The sequence below is a fragment of the Punica granatum genome, chromosome 8 (genome assembly GCF_007655135.1).
Source record: "Punica granatum isolate Tunisia-2019 chromosome 8, ASM765513v2, whole genome shotgun sequence".
Classification (NCBI taxonomy): domain Eukaryota; kingdom Viridiplantae; phylum Streptophyta; class Magnoliopsida; order Myrtales; family Lythraceae; genus Punica; species Punica granatum.
Genome location: NC_045134.1, coordinates 27,470,659 through 27,491,543, shown reverse-complemented (window position 1 = coordinate 27,491,543; position 20,885 = coordinate 27,470,659). Strand labels below are relative to the sequence as shown.

Here is a 20,885-nt window from a genome sequence, read left to right as displayed (position 1 = left end):
ACTCATTGACCAAGAAAAGTATCCAAATGACTTGTATAGCCCAACCGCCACACTCGAACGCAGGGAATCCCGCAATGAAGACTTGTCAAAGAAAAATGGTTCATTTCACCCAACCAGCCAACCCTCTCAATCTTCGGTTTCACACTCCCAATTGGGCTTTACCAAGTGTGACCCCTCCCATTCTCCGCTTTAAACTACTAATTAAACAGTACCTATCACCCCGCCCTCAACCATCCGTCCACTTCATTCATGCAATCCAATTCGACTACGCCATATATTTTGGTGCAGAAACACGAAACGCAAATAATTAGGGATTTTGCGGTACAAGACTGGAACGCGGTCTCTTTAACGCTCACTTTTACCAGACACGGCGTTAAGACAAATGCAAAATAATCAGACAAGCAGGTCAAGTGTCAAGTTTTTGGATCACCAACTAGCAGGCCTCCCGTTTCAATGTTTTGTCCAAGTCAATGATGATTAGTTGATTGACGATATAAAGCTTGAGACAGACGAAACAGTCAATATACTTTCATTTACTTTCGTCTACCCCACTGAGAATAGGCCTGTCTTGTCCATGAACAAAATCGACACTAAAGAGGCGGGATAGAAGAGAAAGCACTTGCAACCTTCTACACGACTTCGATATTTACAACAGGCATCAGTTCAAACCAGACATATGATGATGTAGCACAAGTTACTAGAGGACCTTATAGTTATACATCAAAAAGATGCAAATTACACTTGCAGTAATATAGCCGATAAGAATTTTATTTATTTTTTAAAAAATTTAAAAAAGCCTTAAAATACATATACTGCACACAATACTCATCACGATTCCATTCGCCATTTCAAAGGCTGCACATTTTCAACGCTTATAGGATTAGGAAAGCATACAAAGGATCGATACAGGTCTCAGTCATTAATCAGTACAATGGATTGAAATTAAAATGGTAAGACGTCCGGTCATACTCGGTCACAGAAATTATAGACAGCAGCGAATGACATTCATTGAATCTCAGTAATGTCAAAAAATCAATTAGATGATCAGAAAAAAGTTCAGAATTAAACATGTTCCTAAAGGCAAATCATTTTAACTTTCTTTAAGTGCTGGTCTGTCAGAAGTCAATTGACTCAATTCACTCCAAGACAAGAAGCAAAGTTCAGTCATTGCCAAAACAAGGATAGCAAGGGAGAATATGAGAGAGATACATACTAAAAATAGAATTTTCTGACCGCCCAGTATTAAGTAGAGCTTAAGACTGCGTCCGTATGCTTCTGTAGTCTCATGCAACAAAGACTGAAGAGTTATACAGAAAAGGGCCCAGTCCACCCACCTGCAAGATGGAGAAAGGTATTTATAACCAAATCGCAAGAAATCGGAATCACGGGATTTTCAAATCACAAGAAATCAGAATCATGGGATCTGGGTTAATAACATGCAGATAAATTAGGAACGGTGCAACGCAGAATTTGCTAGCAGAATCATCATACAGAGTTCATTCATGAAAGGTTAATCAACAAGATGACTTGGAGAAAGTAAAGCAAAAACATGAAACAAGTGCTGTCATTCTGTTGATAAAACAAGCTTCCACTGCAAAGCTCTTTGAACTCAAATTTCATCAACGCAACAAAGCAACAGAATGGACCTATCAATGGGAGCACTCTGCACTTCTGCAGCAGGAACTATCCTGTCATTTCTAGAAATATCCAAATCCTGACTTTGGATCCACCATCTCATAGTAACTACAAACTATGACCAACCTATCAGTTGTCAGCTACTAGATTAAGTATTCTAGGACACTCAAGAGGCCGTGACTACAACAATATTAGCACAACTGAGGAAATTAAAACTATACAAAACAGAACCAGCTCTGCTTTGAGAGTGACAAAGGAGGAGAAATCAAACGAATGGCATCACAAAGGGGAGAAGAACCTTCAAGAGGGTTTGAGATGTCAACATGCACAGAAAGGAAGGCACTGGTACTGTGCTCCCAAAAATATACGGGGAAAGGTGGCCCCTTGTCCTTCTGAGAAAACTACACGGTACTTTCCTGGGGTAAACGCCTGTTTGATTGCTCCCCCTGATAGATGAAGGAAGCTTGTGAGGTAAAATGCAACGATAAGCATGTCAAAAATATAAGATCAAAAACAGAAGTTGCACATATTACTTTAAAACACACCACCTCAGAGAACTGATCTCGGATGGAATACATTGACCGTAGAGTTGATTCCAAGGTATCTTTGGACACTTGGAATGTCAATTCGGTTTCACCAAAGTGGAATTTGACCTCATTTTGAAGCTGAGAATGCACAATATCTTTACATCGAAATCAAGCACGAAAAGTTTGCAAAAACTTAAAAGCACGGATTAATCACATTATACAAGTATCAGAGAAATGAAAAGAGAACTTTTGGCCTGTACAGATAGATAGGACCTTCAAATTAATAACAGCTACAGGCTCTGACGAGTTTGTATTGCTTCTGCCCATATTCCATGTCATTGCCTTTAATTGAGGCAAAGTCGCCTGAATTGATAAAGAAACACATCAAGAGATGGCTGGCATAAAGGATGCAGACCCATACAAGGGCACTTGGGGAAATTTTCAGACCTGCTCCTTGAGCACATCTTCCCGCCATTCACTTTGGAACTTGTGCAGCAAAAGCGACAACAATCGTTGTATTTCAGGTAAAACCTCATCGGGAAATAGCCTCTGAATTTCATCCTTGTCGATTTTGTCATAGACACAGCGTCGAATCAGCATGCGGAGACAAACCAAAAGCTACACATAAATTAAACATGCAACGTCAACTACACCGAGGAGCGATATTCAACATGCCCTTTATATATTTACTGAGGATTCAGTGGTGAACGCTCAAAATTGAAATGTAGAGCTCAGCTCAGCTGGAACACCGGGTTTTGCCTGAAATCGAACAAGTCGAGGAGCGAAAAACAGATCTCTCGAGACACTAGAGAAGAGTATCTCCGGAGCGAGTGAGATAATCGATTGTTGATATGGGGGCAGGCGAGGCAGCCGATAATTAATTAATTGAGAGAAAGGAAGCATGGGATGGCAGGGAGAGGAGGGAAAGAAGAGAGAGGAGATTACAGACAGGATCGAGATCGGAGTCATTTTCGAGCTGAAGCATGTTGCAGATCATAGTCCTGTCAGCAGCAAGGAGACCGGTCCGTCGAGTTCGCCACAGGGTCTGGAGAATGCACTCCACGGAGTCCTTGGAATTGGCCCTCACCAGCAGCGGCAGATGATCCCACAGCGTACCTTGTTGCTCCATTTTGTAGCATTAGAATCAGAATATAGAATGTAGAGCTCCGACTAGATTACTTACTAGCAGCGACAGCGAGGTGGAACTTGGAAGGAAGGAAGCAAAGTGAGTGGCAGAACCAGAACTGACTCGTCGTCTTCCCCTTTTCTCTCCACTGGCCTGGCTACTGCCCTCGTGATCGGCTGAAATCTGAGCAGTTCGTTGGATGAGTTGAGGACACGCAGCCCTCCACCCAACCCCGCGGATTTTTTGCAGAAACGAAACGAAGAAGCTGTAGCTTGAAATCATATATGTTTACATTCAGCTACTTCATTAATTAGCCCGGTGGGCTTCAGAGCCCAGAATAATATTGGCCCGCACCGAACCTCCTATGGGCTACTGTCAAAAAAGCTGGCCGATTTTCTGGCGAGATACCGTGCCATCATGATACATACAATTGGTTATGGTGACTAATATAGAAACTAAAATCCGGTCACCTCACGATCACTCATTCAGTCCACTGATGATACAGTTATGGTGACTCTCACCAAAGGCTACATCCGCACGTGCAACATAGAAACTAAAATCCTATCACCTCACGATCATTCATTCAGTCCACTGATCAGTTTCGCTACGTTTTAGCAAGCACAGAGTAGAAATGTCGGGACTCACGAAAGCCCGGCTGTGATCCGGACCAGCCCTGGCAGCCCAACCCTCTATTGTCTTTCTTAACTCCCTTCTACTTCTTGTGAAGAGTTTGGGACAGCCCACTGCGCTCAACGTGCCGATCTTTGTGTCCCGTCCCATAGTCAGCTTATATATATATATATATTAAATAGAAACACGATAGAATCAAGCAGGCAGAATATATCCCCTTTCAACTCTTTCTCAACTGACGAAGAGGTCAGAGCAGAGCAGAACAAGGATTCGCTATCAATATATTGCATAGACAATAATCTTTTGGTTTTGGCCCATCAAAAAAATTCAATAAATAAAGAATATTGAAGACCGACTACACTAGCATTCCACATTCTCAGCCTGTTAGCCCATCATAAGATGTCATCGCACGAATAAAATCCCCTTCAGCTGAAACCTCTATCAGCTAACAACCTGTCCTGTCCCGTCTGTCAAAACTAATAAAGCATAAAAAACTGAAGCCTTCTCCAAGACCTGCCCCGTTCAATGACCTGAACCTACCAACCACAAATTAGAGGTATAAACAATGTATGGTGCTGATGATGATATGACTCCCCCCAAATGCCTTTGAAAATCACCCTCAGCTCCCTCCTGGACCCTCATTCCCAGCAGACTTGCGATTCAGGTAACGGATGACGGCGTCTTCCACCCTGTGATTTTTGCCAGAAGATATGGTGAGCATTATAAGGACTCGTCATGACAGATAATATGTTTCTGCAAGCTACAACTACTAACTCATCTCATGAGGCCTGCAAGAGCTTCTCTAAATGAGTGCAAACTTTAAGTCAACTAAATTTTGTTTTTTTCCCTGTGCTAGGTTCACATTATAATCATCTCATCATGTCCAAGCTTTAATACGCTTTTTACTTCTTCATAGATGTTGAGCTTACACAGAATTACTTCTATGTGGAGGAAACACAGAATGAGTAGACTCAATGCTGCCATTAAAAAGGGGGAAAAAAATCCAACTCAAACAGAGAAATCCAACATGAGATATAATAATCATTCAAAAGAGAAAATCAACATGAGAATCTTGTCTTGAACAATTTGGTGCCAATCAATAAGCAAATTTTGCATTGGCAATCCCTGTTAAGTCAAGCAGATTTGCCATGGAAAGAACCGGTGTCTGTGGAATGACCAAATCAGTGAAAGATGACCCATATAAGCTCGCAATACAAAAAAGAAAAAAAGTCATTGCCTGAAACAAAATCAGTCATCAAACAACACACTTGAGACCCAAAAATATAAATATATGTATATATTATCTGCCCTACATGCATATCTAAGGTAAAAAGAAAAACACACAGACGCAGAGGAATTATTGAACAGAAACTTACCAGGGTTGATCATAGAATTCAGATCGCTGTTCTTTGTCTGCATTATGATTAGCATCTCCTGCAGCCAGCTTCAAATCCCTACTCTGAGAAGCAATCATCGCATTGATGAACTCTGCTGGTGACTGACTGAACCCAAGAAAGAAAGCACGTCTCCTACGGTGCTCCTGGATTTTCTTGATGGACGAAGAGATCAGTTCGTCACAAGCATCTATTTCCTTGTGCCTTTCAGTGTTTGCCAAATATGCAGACATTTCCCTACCTAATGGAAGAGGTGCATCAACTAGCACATCATAACAAGTAGTTCCAGCTGGAGAATTTCCTGAAAGCTTGATGGTATGCTCCAGATGAATAGGCTGTATAGGGGCCAAAAATTGAGATATCATTTCTGGGACCATGGCAAACTTCATCTTCTCTACCCCAAATAATTTCTGCAGAGGAGGATTGCAAATAAAAAAGGATGGGTCACTAGGGCTCTGCAGCTTCTTGGCCTTTATGTAGAACCATATCGCTGCCAGAATCCTCGGCCGAGTATCTACTTCTAGTTCTAGGACTTCTGACAGGGCAGGTGAAAGCTTAAACCTTTCAGGCACATAATTCATTTCTAATCTTATAATTGCAGAGAATTCCTTATCCCCTCTTCTTCTAACCTCAAAACCCTCGTGAAGAGCAGGCGCCCGGCTGCTCTCCCACAAAATTACGTGATTATCCGGATAAAGATTCTGATCCAAGTAGATAGTTATTTTCTTGAAGAAAGAGGAAAATCCGTGTTGCGGCGTACTTGGTTTCTGCATCATTCCACCCACCATAGGATCTTTTCCATCCTCAAGTATCCTGCCGATTATCTTCAAAGACCAAGAAGGGGGCTCGGCATCCTTCTTTTCTGCAGTTACTCCAGTCTGGTTTGCAAATGTGTTGAAAACATAGATCCGAAGGGTCTTTTGAACACGGGGAGGATTCTTGACCGCATCTTGAATTTCAATCTTCTTTCTCGCCAAGATAGCATCTACTCTTTCCTCAAATTCAAGCAACTGAGTGTAAAGGGCAGATTCCGGGAGCAGCGAGGCCACCTTATCTGGTATTTGCCTCTCAGGGAGCTTTCGCTTCTTCCTGGATGCTGCAGGAGTAAGCTCCAGGGTTTTCAACGGTGAGACATTGCTAGGGTTGGATGATGCTGCAGGCCGCGATGGTGGTTTCTGGTTAGCCCGCTTAGCGCTACTCCCTGTGCCTGGCGTAGGAACCGATGGTGAGGAAACATTGGAATTACTAAAACCAAAGGTACTAGGATTGGGGTTCTGAAAATGGGAAGGGGATTGGAATCTAATGTTAGCAGCCGGAGAATGAGTATGTGCCTGGGCGAACTGGGACTGAGAGACGAGCAGCTGAGATTGGGGCTCGGACAGCTGAAAGTGACCGGGAAATTGAGGCCCACCACCACGTGCGTGAGATTGTGACTGGGAGAGGAGATGGTATTGGTTATGGTTTTGGAACATCGGCTGCGGTTGCGTTGCCCCGGCATTCCCGAAAGGTGATGGTCCCCCTAACACATTTCTCATCGGGTCATTGTTATTCATCGACATGTCTCTACCTCTCCAGTATCTTCCAGGCTGAGAATTAACAATCCATCAAACGCCCAACCGAAGGAAAACCCTAGGCACGCACACCACTTCAAGAATCCCTCCCTAGGATATATATTTAGAAAAACACAGCTGCTTTGACGTCCGTATTGTGTGATATATATACCGTCTCTTCCTTCGACGCTTAATACTCCAATGAATCCATAAACAAAGCGACAACACTGAAAATAGCCAAAATTCACCGAAGAAGATGAGAATCAGACAGAAAAGCAAGCGGAGGAAAAAAGGCAACCAAAGTTCGGAGCAGCAGTCACCTCGGTGAGCTAAACCTAGACATACAGAAATTCACTGTCCTACAGCATCACAATGCAGAAGAAGCGAGATAAAACGGCAATACCAGCATCCAAAATAGCAGGAAAAGAAGACGAATCCAAGAAGCGCACGGGGGCATATACCTGGAAGCTCCCCCTCTCAGCTGGAGCTGAGCTTGCTTCGTCGTTCCGAAGATCAGCAATGGAGCCTCGCCGGGTTCCTCCTGTCAGTGTCGTCCCCGATTGATGAGCGTTTGCTTCCTGTCTTATTGCGAAAGTACATAACTACCCCAGCTTAAATCAGCATATTACTCGTAACGTCGCTGTAACCGGGCTGGGCCGCGATTTTGGACCTGGGTCCATACAGCAAAATTTACTAAGCGGCCCAATCAGGCCCGGCCCAGTACTTCTTTTTGCCCTTTTTTCTTTTTTCTTTTGGCTTGTGTGTATTACAAAGTTCTTCGTTTATATTTGTGAACGAGCGAACTTAGTTCGAAGAAGTATATCTTTAACAATCCATTTGGAACTCTCGCTCAAATGATGATGTCTCGTTTCAATAGGAAGACGTGCAAAAAAGCAGTGAGCTTTTGCACTCAACGCAATTGAGACAGATCTAAATGCCTTAATTCAATAATTCAGAATATGTTGTTAATTAGATTTGTACATGAAACTTTCTTAATTAGGTTATTGTTGAAATAAATCCGTGTCTCGGGGTCACATGTTACAAGCGTGCCAGAGACTAAAATCCCGAAAGTGATTGTGCGCAAATCTTACTTCTAATCAAACGAAAGCGAATGGTTCTATGCCTTTCTTTGAAAAAGGACTTAGAGACTTCGTAAAAATTTAAATGAAACACGGCAAATCAATTGAAATGAAACGAGCTTTATTCAATAGCAATGAGTATTTACAAGGATTTTGCTTGTCATCTCCAATAGCAGGTACTTTAACTGACATCTCCAAAGATCTCCCCGTGATGCATTGTCGCTCCTATACTTGTGGCCCGAGTTCCAGTAGAGGTTGTTACTTTCCTTGAGTTCCAAGTTCACATGTGAAAAATATGGCTTTATCATCACCATCGTCTTCCCTTATCTAAATAATCAGACGAACAAATCTTTCCACATACGGGCCAGCAGGACTCCTTATTAGTAGATCACGGTGGCAAAACCTCAATGAGGACTTCGATCCGTGATTTGCCACCAATCAATTACGAAGTATCCGCGGATCTCCAATAGAACAAAGAAACTGATCTCTCAGTCCACCAACATATGCCGATGCGATGGATCGACTCTATGTTGAAATGCATTATGGATTTCGAGACTCAATTAATACTTATTCCCGGTGAAATCGAAATTGGGAAATTAATTCCCCTCAATTCCTATGCTACCGACCAAACGCCCTGTCAGATTATTATGTCTTCGTATTTTCGGGAAATTAATTAATTCCACAAATTTCTCCTTAGACAACTACTAGGCGAAAGTAGGGGTGGAAGTGAAACCGAAATAATCCGAGAACTGACTCAACCCGTCCCTGAAAACCCGAAACCAAAAAAACCAGTTGCAAATTTCGGGCAGATCAAGCCCCAATTATTGGTTCTCGGGTTAGACACCGAACCGGCCCGATGAACCGACGGGGACCTAAACCCGAAATTAAAAGAAAAAAAATTCACTTCATATTCAGTCATAGACCATAATTCAAAATGACATTGATTTTTTTCTCGAGTGAAAGATTAATTTTTTTGTCAAGTGAAGGAGCTACTTTTGTTTGTTTACTGATGGATCTGTCGATATTGTGTTGATAGTCAATCTTTATTTTGTTTTTTTTTTCTTTTCCACTAATTTCGAGTCAATCAGGAAACCGACCCAAATAACCTGAACTACTAAAGGTCGGGTTTTCTACTTAATTTTAGCCCTTTAGGTACGTAATTCCCCGACCCGAACCAACACGGCACCAACCCGAAATTGAAAAATCAGAATCAACCCCAACCATTTCCACTCCTGCTGGAAAGGTGGAAGAGGCATATAGAAGCGCAAGAGCTTTGACAAGTCCTCGTTGAGAGAGAGAGAGGGGGGGGGGGGGGGGGGGGGGGAGGAGTCCGACGAAGACCGAGGCATATGGCAAATCACCGCCACCTTTTAACGTTGTCCTCATGCAACAAAAGACAAGCCATCATTAAATCTTATCCATCTATCTTAGCTATAATCAATGTGTTACTGTACAAACAAAAATTAAAGGGACAAAAAAAAATGAAAACTTCCAGCCTTTAATGATCACGTGTCCGCTTCTTCGAAAAGTTTATTTGATGCGATAACAGTATGCATGCACATTAATTTCAACCCGAAATTAACAAGTTCACACTTCAATTACTTATGTCATATATCGACGATGCTTGTAAACTTAATAAACAATAATAGGAAAATATAACTTTTGAGGGGTTTACGGAAGGAAGTTGAGATGAGTGCGGTTAGTATACTTCAGAGCAAAGGATACACATATAGCATTCGAGCCAAAAAAAGAAAAAAAAAAAGGAGGACACATATGGTGCTTTGGGCCACATTTATGAACCGAAAAGAGACTCAAATGGATTGGATTCCAGACAAGAGTGAAATAATAAAAAAAAAAATCGGAAAGTTGTATCGATAAAAATCGAATGTAGAAACTCTTTTTTATACAAACAAATGCATACTAGTGTATTATGCTTCTTTTTTCTTTTAATACTTTTTCCGGCAAACCTTAACATGCATCCACGGGATGTTGTGTAACACCTCCGAAACATAAATGAAATGAAGTAAACAGACCAAACTAATTGCTTACTAACCTATGACTCCTTCATTTAGAATTTACAGTGCGTTTGATTTCAGAGTTAAAGTTTTGAATTTGTAACTTTGATTTTGATTATGGAAAAAGACAAAAAAAATATAGAGTCTGTGGATCCCACCAATTTTGCTGTGTAGTGTATTGAGTGGTGTATGAAATTGTATATTGAATAATATATGTGATCCACCAGTTTGACTTTAAAAAAGTGTTTTTATTGTGTAGTATATTGAGTTAAAGTTAAAGTTAAAATTTTAAATCGTGACTCTGAAATCAAACGGAGCTATGGTTGAAAAGTATTTAACGTTCTCTACTCTTTTCTTGCGTGTTTGACATATATATGGGATGGTTAAACTCGTCTATGGTTTGTGATTTGGTGCACCGAGAGACAACACAATTCCGGACTACAAATGGTCATATGTAGTTAGTCTACATATGTTTTGTATTTGTGCTGTGTAAACTTAATTGATTTTTTTAATGTATATTTGTGGATTTGAAATTTTTAATGGCAAAAGAAAAAAGGAATTATATTGAGTTGGACCTCAAAATTCAAATAACTGACTTTCGCAACCCAAACCGTTAAATTCAGTTTTTCCCTTTTCTTTTTCTTCTAAACTTAGAAGGTTCTTGGGCAGTTTGTAGGCTTTCAAAAAGAAAGAAAGAAAGCTCGAAAACCTTTGTGCAGAACAAAGCCATACAATCAAAGAAAATAAGAGGGTAAATAACCTAAAAGAGCACGTACTATTCAAAAAATTCATAATTTAGCACGTACTTTAAATTTTTTTAAAATGCACAACGTTTCAAATTATTCCATAATCTAGCATGCCGTCACCTTCCGTCCATTCTCTACCGTGAAATTACTTACGTGGCCGTTAAATTTGACTAATTGACTGTTAATTGCCACTTGTAAACATATCATTGGTTTTCTTTTCCCCTTCAACCTTGTGCATATTTTATTAACGGTCAATAGTATGGTTACACGTGGCAATTAACGGTCAATTAGTAAAAAAAAAGGCCACATAAGCAATTCACAACGGAGAATGGATGGAAGATGATGGCGTGCTAGATTAGGGAACGATTTAAAACGTTGTGCATTTTTAGAAAATTTTTAAAAGTACGTGCTAGATTATGAGATTTTTGAATAGTACTTGCTTTTTTATGTTATTTACCCAAAATAAAAAGACAATATTCATGCCAAATAAATAAGGGGTTTTGACGCCATATATCCCATGGTTTGACCATTTTTTCAAATTCATCTCATGATTTAAAAATTTCTCAAAAAAGCTCATGGTTTACATGTTGTTTCAGATCTATTCTGACGTCGATTTGCCTGCCAATTTTTAACGGTGTTGCTGATGTGGAACGTAAGTGGACCCATCATTGCCACTGTAACCCTTTACTTAGGATAGATTTTAGAAAAAAAAAAATTAAAATCATGGGATAGATTTGAGAAAAAAATTAAAACCATGGAAGAGGTTTGAGGCCCACTTATGTTTCATTGACGGACAAATTGACGCCGTGATAGATTCGAAACAAGATATAAATTATAGGCATTTTTGGATAATTTTTAAAGTATGTGATAAATTTGAGAGAAGGGTAAAATTATGGAATATATGACATAAAAATCACAATAAATAATGACAAACACATTACGCCTAATAACTAAACTAAACCATCAAATGGAAGTTATGGCATTCATTTTTTTTTGGTCCAAACCCATGGGCCTAGGATTTATATCTATTTCTATTTCTTACTTCTAAAGCATATATAGTATACCCTTGCTAGGTAAGGAAAATTTACATAATGAAATAATTATATACTTTAAAAAATAAATTTTCTTAGATAATTTTTTATACTTCAAATTTAGAGATTTTCGGTTCTGAAAATTTTATAATGAATTTTAGTTAAATATATTGAGGGGAAAATATATAAGATTCAAAACAGAAAGACAGAAAAATGAAAAGGGAGAATGTCGTTGCTGTGGAGAGAGGAATAGGAGGTAAAAACGAGAAAGGAAGGGTGGAGAAAAAAAATAAGGGTAGAGATAAAAGAGAGAGGGAATGTGAAGATAGAAAATGGGGGTTAGTTTATGTATAAAATGTCCCTAAGGCATCATATCCCTAATTTGATGATGGTTATTAATTACAAATATTTTATTAAAGATTTTTCTGAAAATGTAAAGTTACACCACTAAAGGGGTTCATTAGTATGAGTAATATATAGATATAGATAATAAAGAAAAAAGTACGAAATACATAAGACTATCCACAAAATTTCTTTCATAATGGTAGAATAATTTTTTCGGACCAGTTCATATGATATTCCTAAATAGTACCTTACTATTTGTTCTTTATCCATATTTGTTGTAATATTCCTCCAAACTCTATATCAAAGGCGCATAAAATTAAATAAAATTCTTAACACGCAAGACTGTATTAATGCCAGTTCTTCTTCTTTTTCTCCTTTTCGTTCTTCTATTCTTAAGAATAAAATCACGACAAACGCACCTAATAACTAATAAACCATTAAAAAAATGGAAGAAGAACATTAGTTTTTTTTTTCTCATTGAAACCCATTGGCCTAGGATCTATATGTAGTTTTATTTCTGCCTAGGATGTACGTCTTTTTTTTTTAGGGTTAATTATTTAGAGAAGCACGACATTTATATTTTTTCCTAAATATAGCACGACATTTAGAAAATAGCACAGAATGCACGACATTTAAATTTTTTGCTAAATATAGCACGGCCTTTTGAGAGTATGACAGAACTACACGACCTTTTTATTTTTTCCTGAATATAACACGATATTTAAAAAATAACACATAAATTTTTAGGTTTAGCTGTGATTATGGCACGACATCAACTATTAGTCAAAAGTAATGGTAATAGTTAACGGCGCCTCATGGTACAACATAATTGGACAAGTAGGTCCCACATATTTTTATTTAATTAAAATAACTCTAAAATTTTTTTAAAAAATTAAAAAGATTTTTTTTCTAAAAGAAAAGAAAAGAGCGGATTGTAGATTGCGGGGGTGCAATCATGGCCCCCATTGCTAAAATGAAAAGGCCACAATTTCGGAGCTCTTTTGATTTCGGCAGTGGGTGCCCCAATTATAGCCACCCACCACATAATTAGGGTCATGCTGTGGCTGGCGGCCCTAATTGAGAGATGGTAGCCAACAACATAGCCACCATCATCGGCCTCCCTTTCCTCTTATTAAGTCGAGTCCCTCTTTCATTTCTTTTAATTTTCTTAATTTTTATAACTATTTTTTAATTAAATAAAAATCTGTGAGGTTTACTCGTCCAATCATATTGTGTCACGTAGCATCATTAGCTCCACATTAGTCGTTATCGTTATAATCTAACAGAATAATTGACATCGTGCTAAATGCGTAGCTAAACTCGAAGGTCGTGCCTTTCTGTGTTTTTTTTAAAGGTTGTGCTATATTTAGGAAAAAGAGCTAAGGTCATGCATTTCTGTTCTACTCTCAAAAGGTCGTGTTATATTTAGAAAAAATACAAAGGTCGTGCATTTCTGTTTCTATGTTATATTTCAAATGTTGTGCTGTATTTAGAAAAAAATACAAAGGTCACGCTTTTCTAGGTAATTAACCCATTTTTTTATTTCTTATCTTAGATAGGCTTCCCCAACCTTATTTTACAAAAAATTCCTTTAATTATAAAAACATTTATTGATATATTTTTATGTATTTTCCCAGAGAAAGAGAGAAAACAAATTTGTAAATGGATGGGGGAAATTCTCTCCCGTATGGTCATGTTTTCTTTCTTTCAAGAGAAAATCTTAAATAGTCATTTTTTACTATGACGTGAAAAGAAAAAAATAATCAAATTCTTTTATTTTATTAGAAAATTTAAGGCTCACAACCCATGGGTTTATGAGCCTATTATTTTGTTTGAAGTAATATTTTTTCGGTAACTATTTTTGAAGTAATTTTAATTAATACTTTTTCATACCACATAACGATATAAGATTTACCTAAAATATTATTCTTTTCCCCAAGCTTCTCTACCACTCTTCCTCCAAAGTTCTGTCTCCTTCTCCTTCTCTCCCACACATAATCTTGAATTTGAATTTTTTAATTTACTTCGGGGACAATTATTATTACAAAAATTTTCCAAACAATATGTTACTTTATTTACTTTTTTTTCTCGATACTATATACTATAGTCAAATCACATATTTTCAGTCCAATTTTAAGCTTCTTGATTGAATAATAAAATTGAAATATCAACCGCATAGTTATTAATATGATATGTTTGGCATAAGAGACACTTCATAAAATTCACGCGGCATGTACTTTAAATTATATCTATAATAAAGAAATAGGCAAGCCTCGAGTGAAATGCCAAAAAAGAACTCATTATTCCTAAAAAGATCTTAATAACTTTTAATTAAGAATTAAGAAAATATATGAATAATCTGTCAATTTATTTCTTTTGAAGAAGAAAATACGTTACCACTATCACCCTTTCTTATGAACTATATATTCTCTCAACTCTCAATTGCCCTTTTTTCTTGCAGTCCTGTGTCTCTTTCTTCCCACTCCCTTTCTCCCCTTCTCCTCACACATAACCACTGCTTTTAATAATTTATTTCAACGGATTTAAAAAAATAAAAATTGATTAGGTATATTTTTTCCAATAGGATTTATCAAAAAAATGCTTGAAAAAGAATTATGAACTTGCCAAAATAATATCTATTGGTTAAATAAATAGTTCCTTTTTATCTGCAGCTTTGTGTTTTAGTTGAGTTTTAATAAATGAAATATTAGTGATAAATTTATTTATAATATATTAGAGTTCAACTTACATTACGCGGTGATTCTAAGAAAAATCTCTTTTACAAACATTAATTGCACAATAAAAATAAATTTATCGCCTATATTTTAATTAGTAATATGTCACTATGTGAAATAGTGGTTTTATCGTATGGGAGAGTGAAGAAAGAGGAAGAGAGTCACAAGGGGTGGGATTCCAGAGAGGGACTGCCAGCAGTGGATAGTTTTTTTTTCTTTTTCTTTTTTGTTGAATGATAGGTTCTTCTTTTAATACTAATGAGAACATGACCCACACGATGTGCGGGATCGGAAAAAAAATAAAAAAATTTAATAATATTCTAGTATATATCTAAAAAATTGTATCTTTGAATTAGGTAGAGAAAATAATTCTTAAACAAAGATAAGAACAATAACAACAACAACAATAATAATAATAATAATAATTAATATCATTTTCTTATATTTGAAATTTTAAAAATGATATATATTAATCACATAACAAAAGTACGATAACAAAAGAGTTACAATAAAAAAAGGATTTATACTAATAAAACATTCATATAGCTTATCTTTGATATTGATTTTTTGAACACTGAATTGTTCCTGAACAATAGAAACCTAACCACATGAATTTAGATAAAAAATAAAGACTATTATATTATTATTTTTAATGTAAACATGCGATTACTCATCAAAATAAAACTTCAAATTGCATTAAAACATAAGCTTGACAATAATAGAGTATGAAGAGAGAGAATAACCTAAAGAGAGAGTTTGGAGGCAAAGGAAACAGAACACTTTGCAATTATATATCACTTTTAATAGGATTTTATATTATGAGTTAAGAAAGCGTAATATGAAATACCTTATATGAATTATTTCATCCTTAACCTCAAATTAGTAAATAATATTATATCGTGCATATTTCAAAAATTTTTTATAAGTAATATTTTCGAGATAAGATATATATGAAAATTATTTCCTTAATAATTAATAAAAAAATGCTCTACTATAATATCTATATACACACATACAACAAACGACATCTACTTATTAGAATAATCTATTGTATATTCCATGCAAATTCACTTTCCTTAATAGTAAATAAGAAAATATTATGAATATCAAGGATAATCTGTACGAGAATAATTTCTTAATAAAATAATATAAAAATTTCATTAGTAGTTATAAAGTTGTGTTCTATTTTATTAGGTCATTTTCTCAATTGATATTTATTAAGATATTGAAATGCGTGAAAATAATTTATCTGATATTTTTAATAAGAAGAAAAGCATTATGATATACCAAGACTTATTATATAATTAGGGCGCGCACCGAAAAATATACGATACTCAAATTACTTTTGAACATATATTATTATAACAAAAGTATTAAATGAATTACCATAAAGCTTAATCATATTTTCGGTAAGTAAAAAGAAGTTTCATTATATTTTAAAAAAATTATTAACTCTCAAGACACTAGATGTATAATTAATTTAATTAATTAATTTTCAAAAAATAAGAAAGTCCCTTTCTCTTAATAACAATATATCTTTCGGTAAAAACCCCTTATTGAGCCACTTTTAACAGGTAACTTATTTTTTACTTATTCTAATGATGTATTATATATCATTAAAATTTTATTTATGACGTTAAATCAATTGTCATTTTTTTTGTAAAAATTATTATTATGATATATTTTTATTTTATAATTTTTTATATTGCCACACATGACACGCACAACCTTGAGTGCGAGTCCTATGATTGGAGAAAATTCACGATCGGAAGAGATTTATTCCTTATTGGGTCTACATCTTGAACCTAGATTAATCAAACCTAGTGGACTTTCGAATATTAAGTGGTACACACTGAAAAATTACAAATAAAAAAACTATTTAAATTGGTGACTAATTGTCGAATCGAAAAATTGGCGATGAATTGAAATAGACTTTTTATCAATGCGTGTTGGTTTTGTATTACCACGCATGACACTTACAACCTCGGGTGTGAGTCATGCGATTGGAGAAAATTCACTATTGGAGAGATTTATTTCTTAGTGGGTCGACTCCGCTCGAATCTAGATTAATCGGACCGAGTAAATTTTGAGATATCAAGTGGTACACACAGGGGACAGAAGAGATCCGTGTCGTTAAATTTAATAAAAAATAAAAATATTAAAGTTATATATATAAAAAAAAGAAGGGATATGGGTGCGAGCTAGAAAAATCCACCCATTCTCCCCTCCATGCAATGGATAAATTTTAATTATTTAGCTATTAGAATTTGCCTATACATAGCACGGTCTAATCCCCGCGTACCGCGTATTAACCATAATTTTTTTTTCCAATATACTCATTGATGGATTAATTTGGAAGAGGAAGAAAAAAAATTAATGGTAAGAGAAATAAAAAGCAAGAATTGGATACAAATAATAATAATAATGATGTGATAAAACATTATTGGCAGGTTGAATAGTGAGCAAAATAATGAGAGATTAACTATATTAATTTTTTCTAATATGGTTATTGATAGATAATTTGGAAGAGTAAGAGAAATAAAAAGTAAGAATTGGAGATAGAAAATTTTTAAAAAATGTGATACAATGCAATTGGGAGGTTGAAAAGAGAGCAGAATAAGGAGAGGTTAACACGTAAATGAAAGATAAGTGTAGAATAATATTAAACTAGTGTTTATTACCGTGCGTTGCACTAGTTTGTGTTTATATATTTTTATTTTGTATGAATAATAATTATCACAGTTTAAGATATTAATTTACTTATTAGTATTATTATTATTATTATTGAAAATCAAAATTCTCATCCATCAATTTTCAAAAATAATTTTCAATAGAGTTGTACGAATGCTTATGAATAGTTCAATTATAATTATATAATCAACATTCTTATTACATCTTGTAAATTTATTTAATTTCGTTCATAATTTAGTTTGTATTATATATAATTATGTATAATTATATTTATTGTTTTATATAATTTTCAAATTTATGGATCTTCCTTCTAGATAAAAATTATTATTATTCTATATAATATCATTTTTTTTCAATCTATATAATCTTTCTTTGTGGGTAAGGATTGTTATCATTCTATATAATGAGACATTATATATTTTTAAAATATGTATATTAACTCTGTTTTTTATACATACTTCTTATATATTTCTTATTATTTTAAAATTTAGTAAAAGGAAATTATTTCTATGGTTCATGATTTTTATTTTTAATGCAATAAATTTTACTTGTCAATATGCTCGTGCTTAGTTTTTGTGACATATGGTATATATGCATCATAATTTTCGCAAGAATATCAAAAATTTTATATCAATTTCTATAAGTCGGGCTCAATTTTTATAATGTCACATTAAGTTAATTATTTTATACATTTATCACTTACATATAAGTAATAAATTACTACAAAATTTTTCTCTTAATTGTTTTTAGTAAGAGATTAAGGTACATTTAATTGCATTAATTAAATAATAATTATTCTCTGTTTTTAATTTTCTCCATATTCTTTTAATTTTCTTGTAATTATCACATAGTGAGCAGGAGATTTAGATACATATATTGCATTTATTAATTTTTTTAATTATTATCTCTATTTTAAAATTTTCTTTTTCATATATTTTTAAATTTTCTTTTAAGCATTTATTATGCACAAATATCATTTATTATGCACCAAAGTAAATTTTAGTTATGTATAAATTTCTATAAGCTAGGCAGTCATTTTTTTAATGTCACATTAAGTCAATTGTTTATATACATTTATCAATAATATATAATCAAGAAATTTTAAAAAATCTCTTAATTGTATTTAGTAAGACATTTAAGTACATTTAATTACATTTATTAAATATTTTTAATTATTATTCTTTATTTTTAATTTTTTTCACATTCTTTTAATTTTCTTTAGATTATTATATAGTGAGTAGGAGATTTTAAATACACAATTTTATTTATTAAATTTTTTTAATTATTATTATTTTTTAATTTTCTTTTTTCATATTTTTAAAATTTTCTTTTAAGCATTTATTATGCACCAAAGTAATTTTAATTATATATAGATAGACAATATTATCTTTCAACTTCTTTCTTTTATTTTAAATCATCATATCATTATTAAATCAATAGTGATTTTCAATCCCATTTTGCTCTCCTATAACAAGTTTGGTGGATTTTTCCACCCACAGGGACCCACCCTACTTTACTCTCTCTCGTTTTAAAATAATAAATTTTGACATTTTCTTATTAAAAATTATTTTTTTTTCTAATTTACAGCACATGATATCCGAACGGGGCATGACTAATTTAGGTTCAAGTCATACACTAACGGGTCTTGACTAATTTAGGCTCTAGAAAAGTTGGACCATTACGGATAATACTCTCCTAATCTTAATTTTCTTCGTTCATAAAATTCGAACCTACTTGAGGAGAATATGGGTAGAATTACTTGAATCAACACCATTGAAATGCTCATAATTTTGAATTTTTTATGTTCATTATACTCTAACTTGTTTGAGGGGATATGCGTAAAACCGTATGAATTAACTCCATGTAACACTTTTTTATTGAAGCATAAAAAACGTATTTCAATTGATCATCAATTTGACTAGCCTCTTTTTATCTGTAATGCTATAAATGTCATAATTTTTTTTTAGGTGAAACCAAAGGTCATTACATAAATTTATATAATAAACCAAGAGATTCTAAAAAAGAAAAACGGCATTGCGCGGGTTGTTTCCAAGTAATATCTCTAAGCCGAAGCCAGATATAGTTGCGTCGTAAGCCAAAATAAAAATTCATAACTCTACGTTAAGACCGACAGTATTTGACACGACACGATAACACAACATGGATACGACATGGAGTTAAGTGAGTTTGGGTTAAGGCTAAATATGTTTCGTGTCTAAACTGGTCAAACCCGTTTAGATGCGATAAATAAACGTATTTAAACGAGTTCAACTCTTGTAATCCATTTAGACACAGATCAGTTTATATTATATGCTATCGTGTTAATAAATTTGTTTCACGGATTGTATCAATTTATATAAGAAAGTACACTAAAATCATCTAAATTTATTTATATAAATAATCTGTTTATGGTGTTTTTATCATGTTAATCATGTAGTAATGTGTAATTAAAGTTAATAGTGTCATATAGGTATAATATGCACCTAAAGGTAATAATATCAAATCGTGTAGGTAAGTATACATACACATTTAGACACGCTTAGTTAAACGTGTTAGACGTGTCGTATTCATGTTAATCCGTAATTAAACGTATCGTGTTCGGGGTTTAAAGACCTTTTAATTCTGATTAAATGAATCCCTTCCTATATTTTATTTGTGACATATTCAATGTTCTTTTGATATTTGTCCACACTACTTATATATAATGAATATATATATATTGAAAGAATTTTTTGAAAATCTAAAAGTTTTATCGGTAATAATACTTTCTAGGGCCAGTTTTGAAGCTTAAAAAATTGATCGACAACCATTTTTGAAGTGAAACAGAAATGAGTTTGTTTTTCTCGTTGAATTTTAGATTTCTCCTTGACACCCCTAGACTAGATAGACTTTTTCCGCGAGAATGAGGCATTGCTTGGGAGTGGCAGTTACATAAGTGGTTTCTTTTTTTACTGATTTTTAAGCAAAAATAAGTGTTTGATGAACAATTTAAAAATCATAATTTGATTTGATTTATTTTATGGGCGAACGTTATTTTCTCAAACAAATTGATATGTAATTGTTAAATTGCTTTCGTTTATTTTCTATTATTTTAAGTATTATTTTTAATTATAACAGTTTCAAATTGTTATATCGTAAATGCTTTTACTTATTTTGAAATCAACATTTAATAATTATATTTTAACACTTTTATATCGGTAATAATACTCCCCAAACCAGGCCTAAATCGACATGCTAACATGGGCCTCCATGTGATTTAGGATTATCGTTACGATCATTAATTGCTTTTTTTTTTATTAACAAAATTAAATTAAAGCATCCTTGTGGGGTGTGGCTGTGGGAGGGTTATTGCTATTCATTGCATTTCCATTTCATCTTCTC

The 20,885-nt window shown here is 34.4% G+C and overlaps 2 protein-coding genes across 5 annotated transcripts; both read right to left on the bottom strand.

The window, feature by feature from the left end:
* Positions 1 to 982: 982 nt before the first annotated feature.
* Positions 983 to 3,547, bottom strand: LOC116187661. 3 transcript variants are annotated; one of them, XM_031516528.1, is made up of 6 exons: positions 3,112 to 3,547; positions 2,610 to 2,780; positions 2,436 to 2,525; positions 2,169 to 2,300; positions 1,934 to 2,081; positions 983 to 1,334 (listed from the first exon to the last, which is right to left on the bottom strand). In XM_031516528.1, exons 1-5 carry the CDS (start codon positions 3,289 to 3,291, stop codon positions 2,037 to 2,039), a joined length of 618 nt encoding a protein of 205 aa, XP_031372388.1. In that variant the 5' UTR covers positions 3,292 to 3,547; the 3' UTR covers positions 983 to 1,334; positions 1,934 to 2,036. The 3 variants fall into 3 exon arrangements, with proteins under 3 accessions (XP_031372388.1, XP_031372389.1, XP_031372390.1); XM_031516529.1 differs by having other exon boundaries at positions 2,181 to 2,300; XM_031516530.1 differs by having other exon boundaries at positions 2,184 to 2,300; positions 3,112 to 3,546.
* Positions 3,548 to 4,168: 621 nt separating this feature from the next.
* Positions 4,169 to 7,466, bottom strand: LOC116187659 (SWI/SNF complex component SNF12 homolog). 2 transcript variants are annotated; one of them, XM_031516525.1, is made up of 3 exons: positions 7,324 to 7,466; positions 5,295 to 7,089; positions 4,169 to 4,607 (listed from the first exon to the last, which is right to left on the bottom strand). In XM_031516525.1, the coding sequence occupies exons 2-3, from the start codon at positions 6,869 to 6,871 to the stop codon at positions 4,538 to 4,540; spliced, it is 1,647 nt and encodes a 548-aa protein (XP_031372385.1). In that variant the 5' UTR covers positions 6,872 to 7,089; positions 7,324 to 7,466; the 3' UTR covers positions 4,169 to 4,537. The 2 variants fall into 2 exon arrangements, with proteins under 2 accessions (XP_031372385.1, XP_031372386.1); XM_031516526.1 differs by lacking the exon at positions 7,324 to 7,466 and adding an exon at positions 7,183 to 7,221.
* Between the last annotated feature and the right edge of the window lie 13,419 nt (positions 7,467 to 20,885).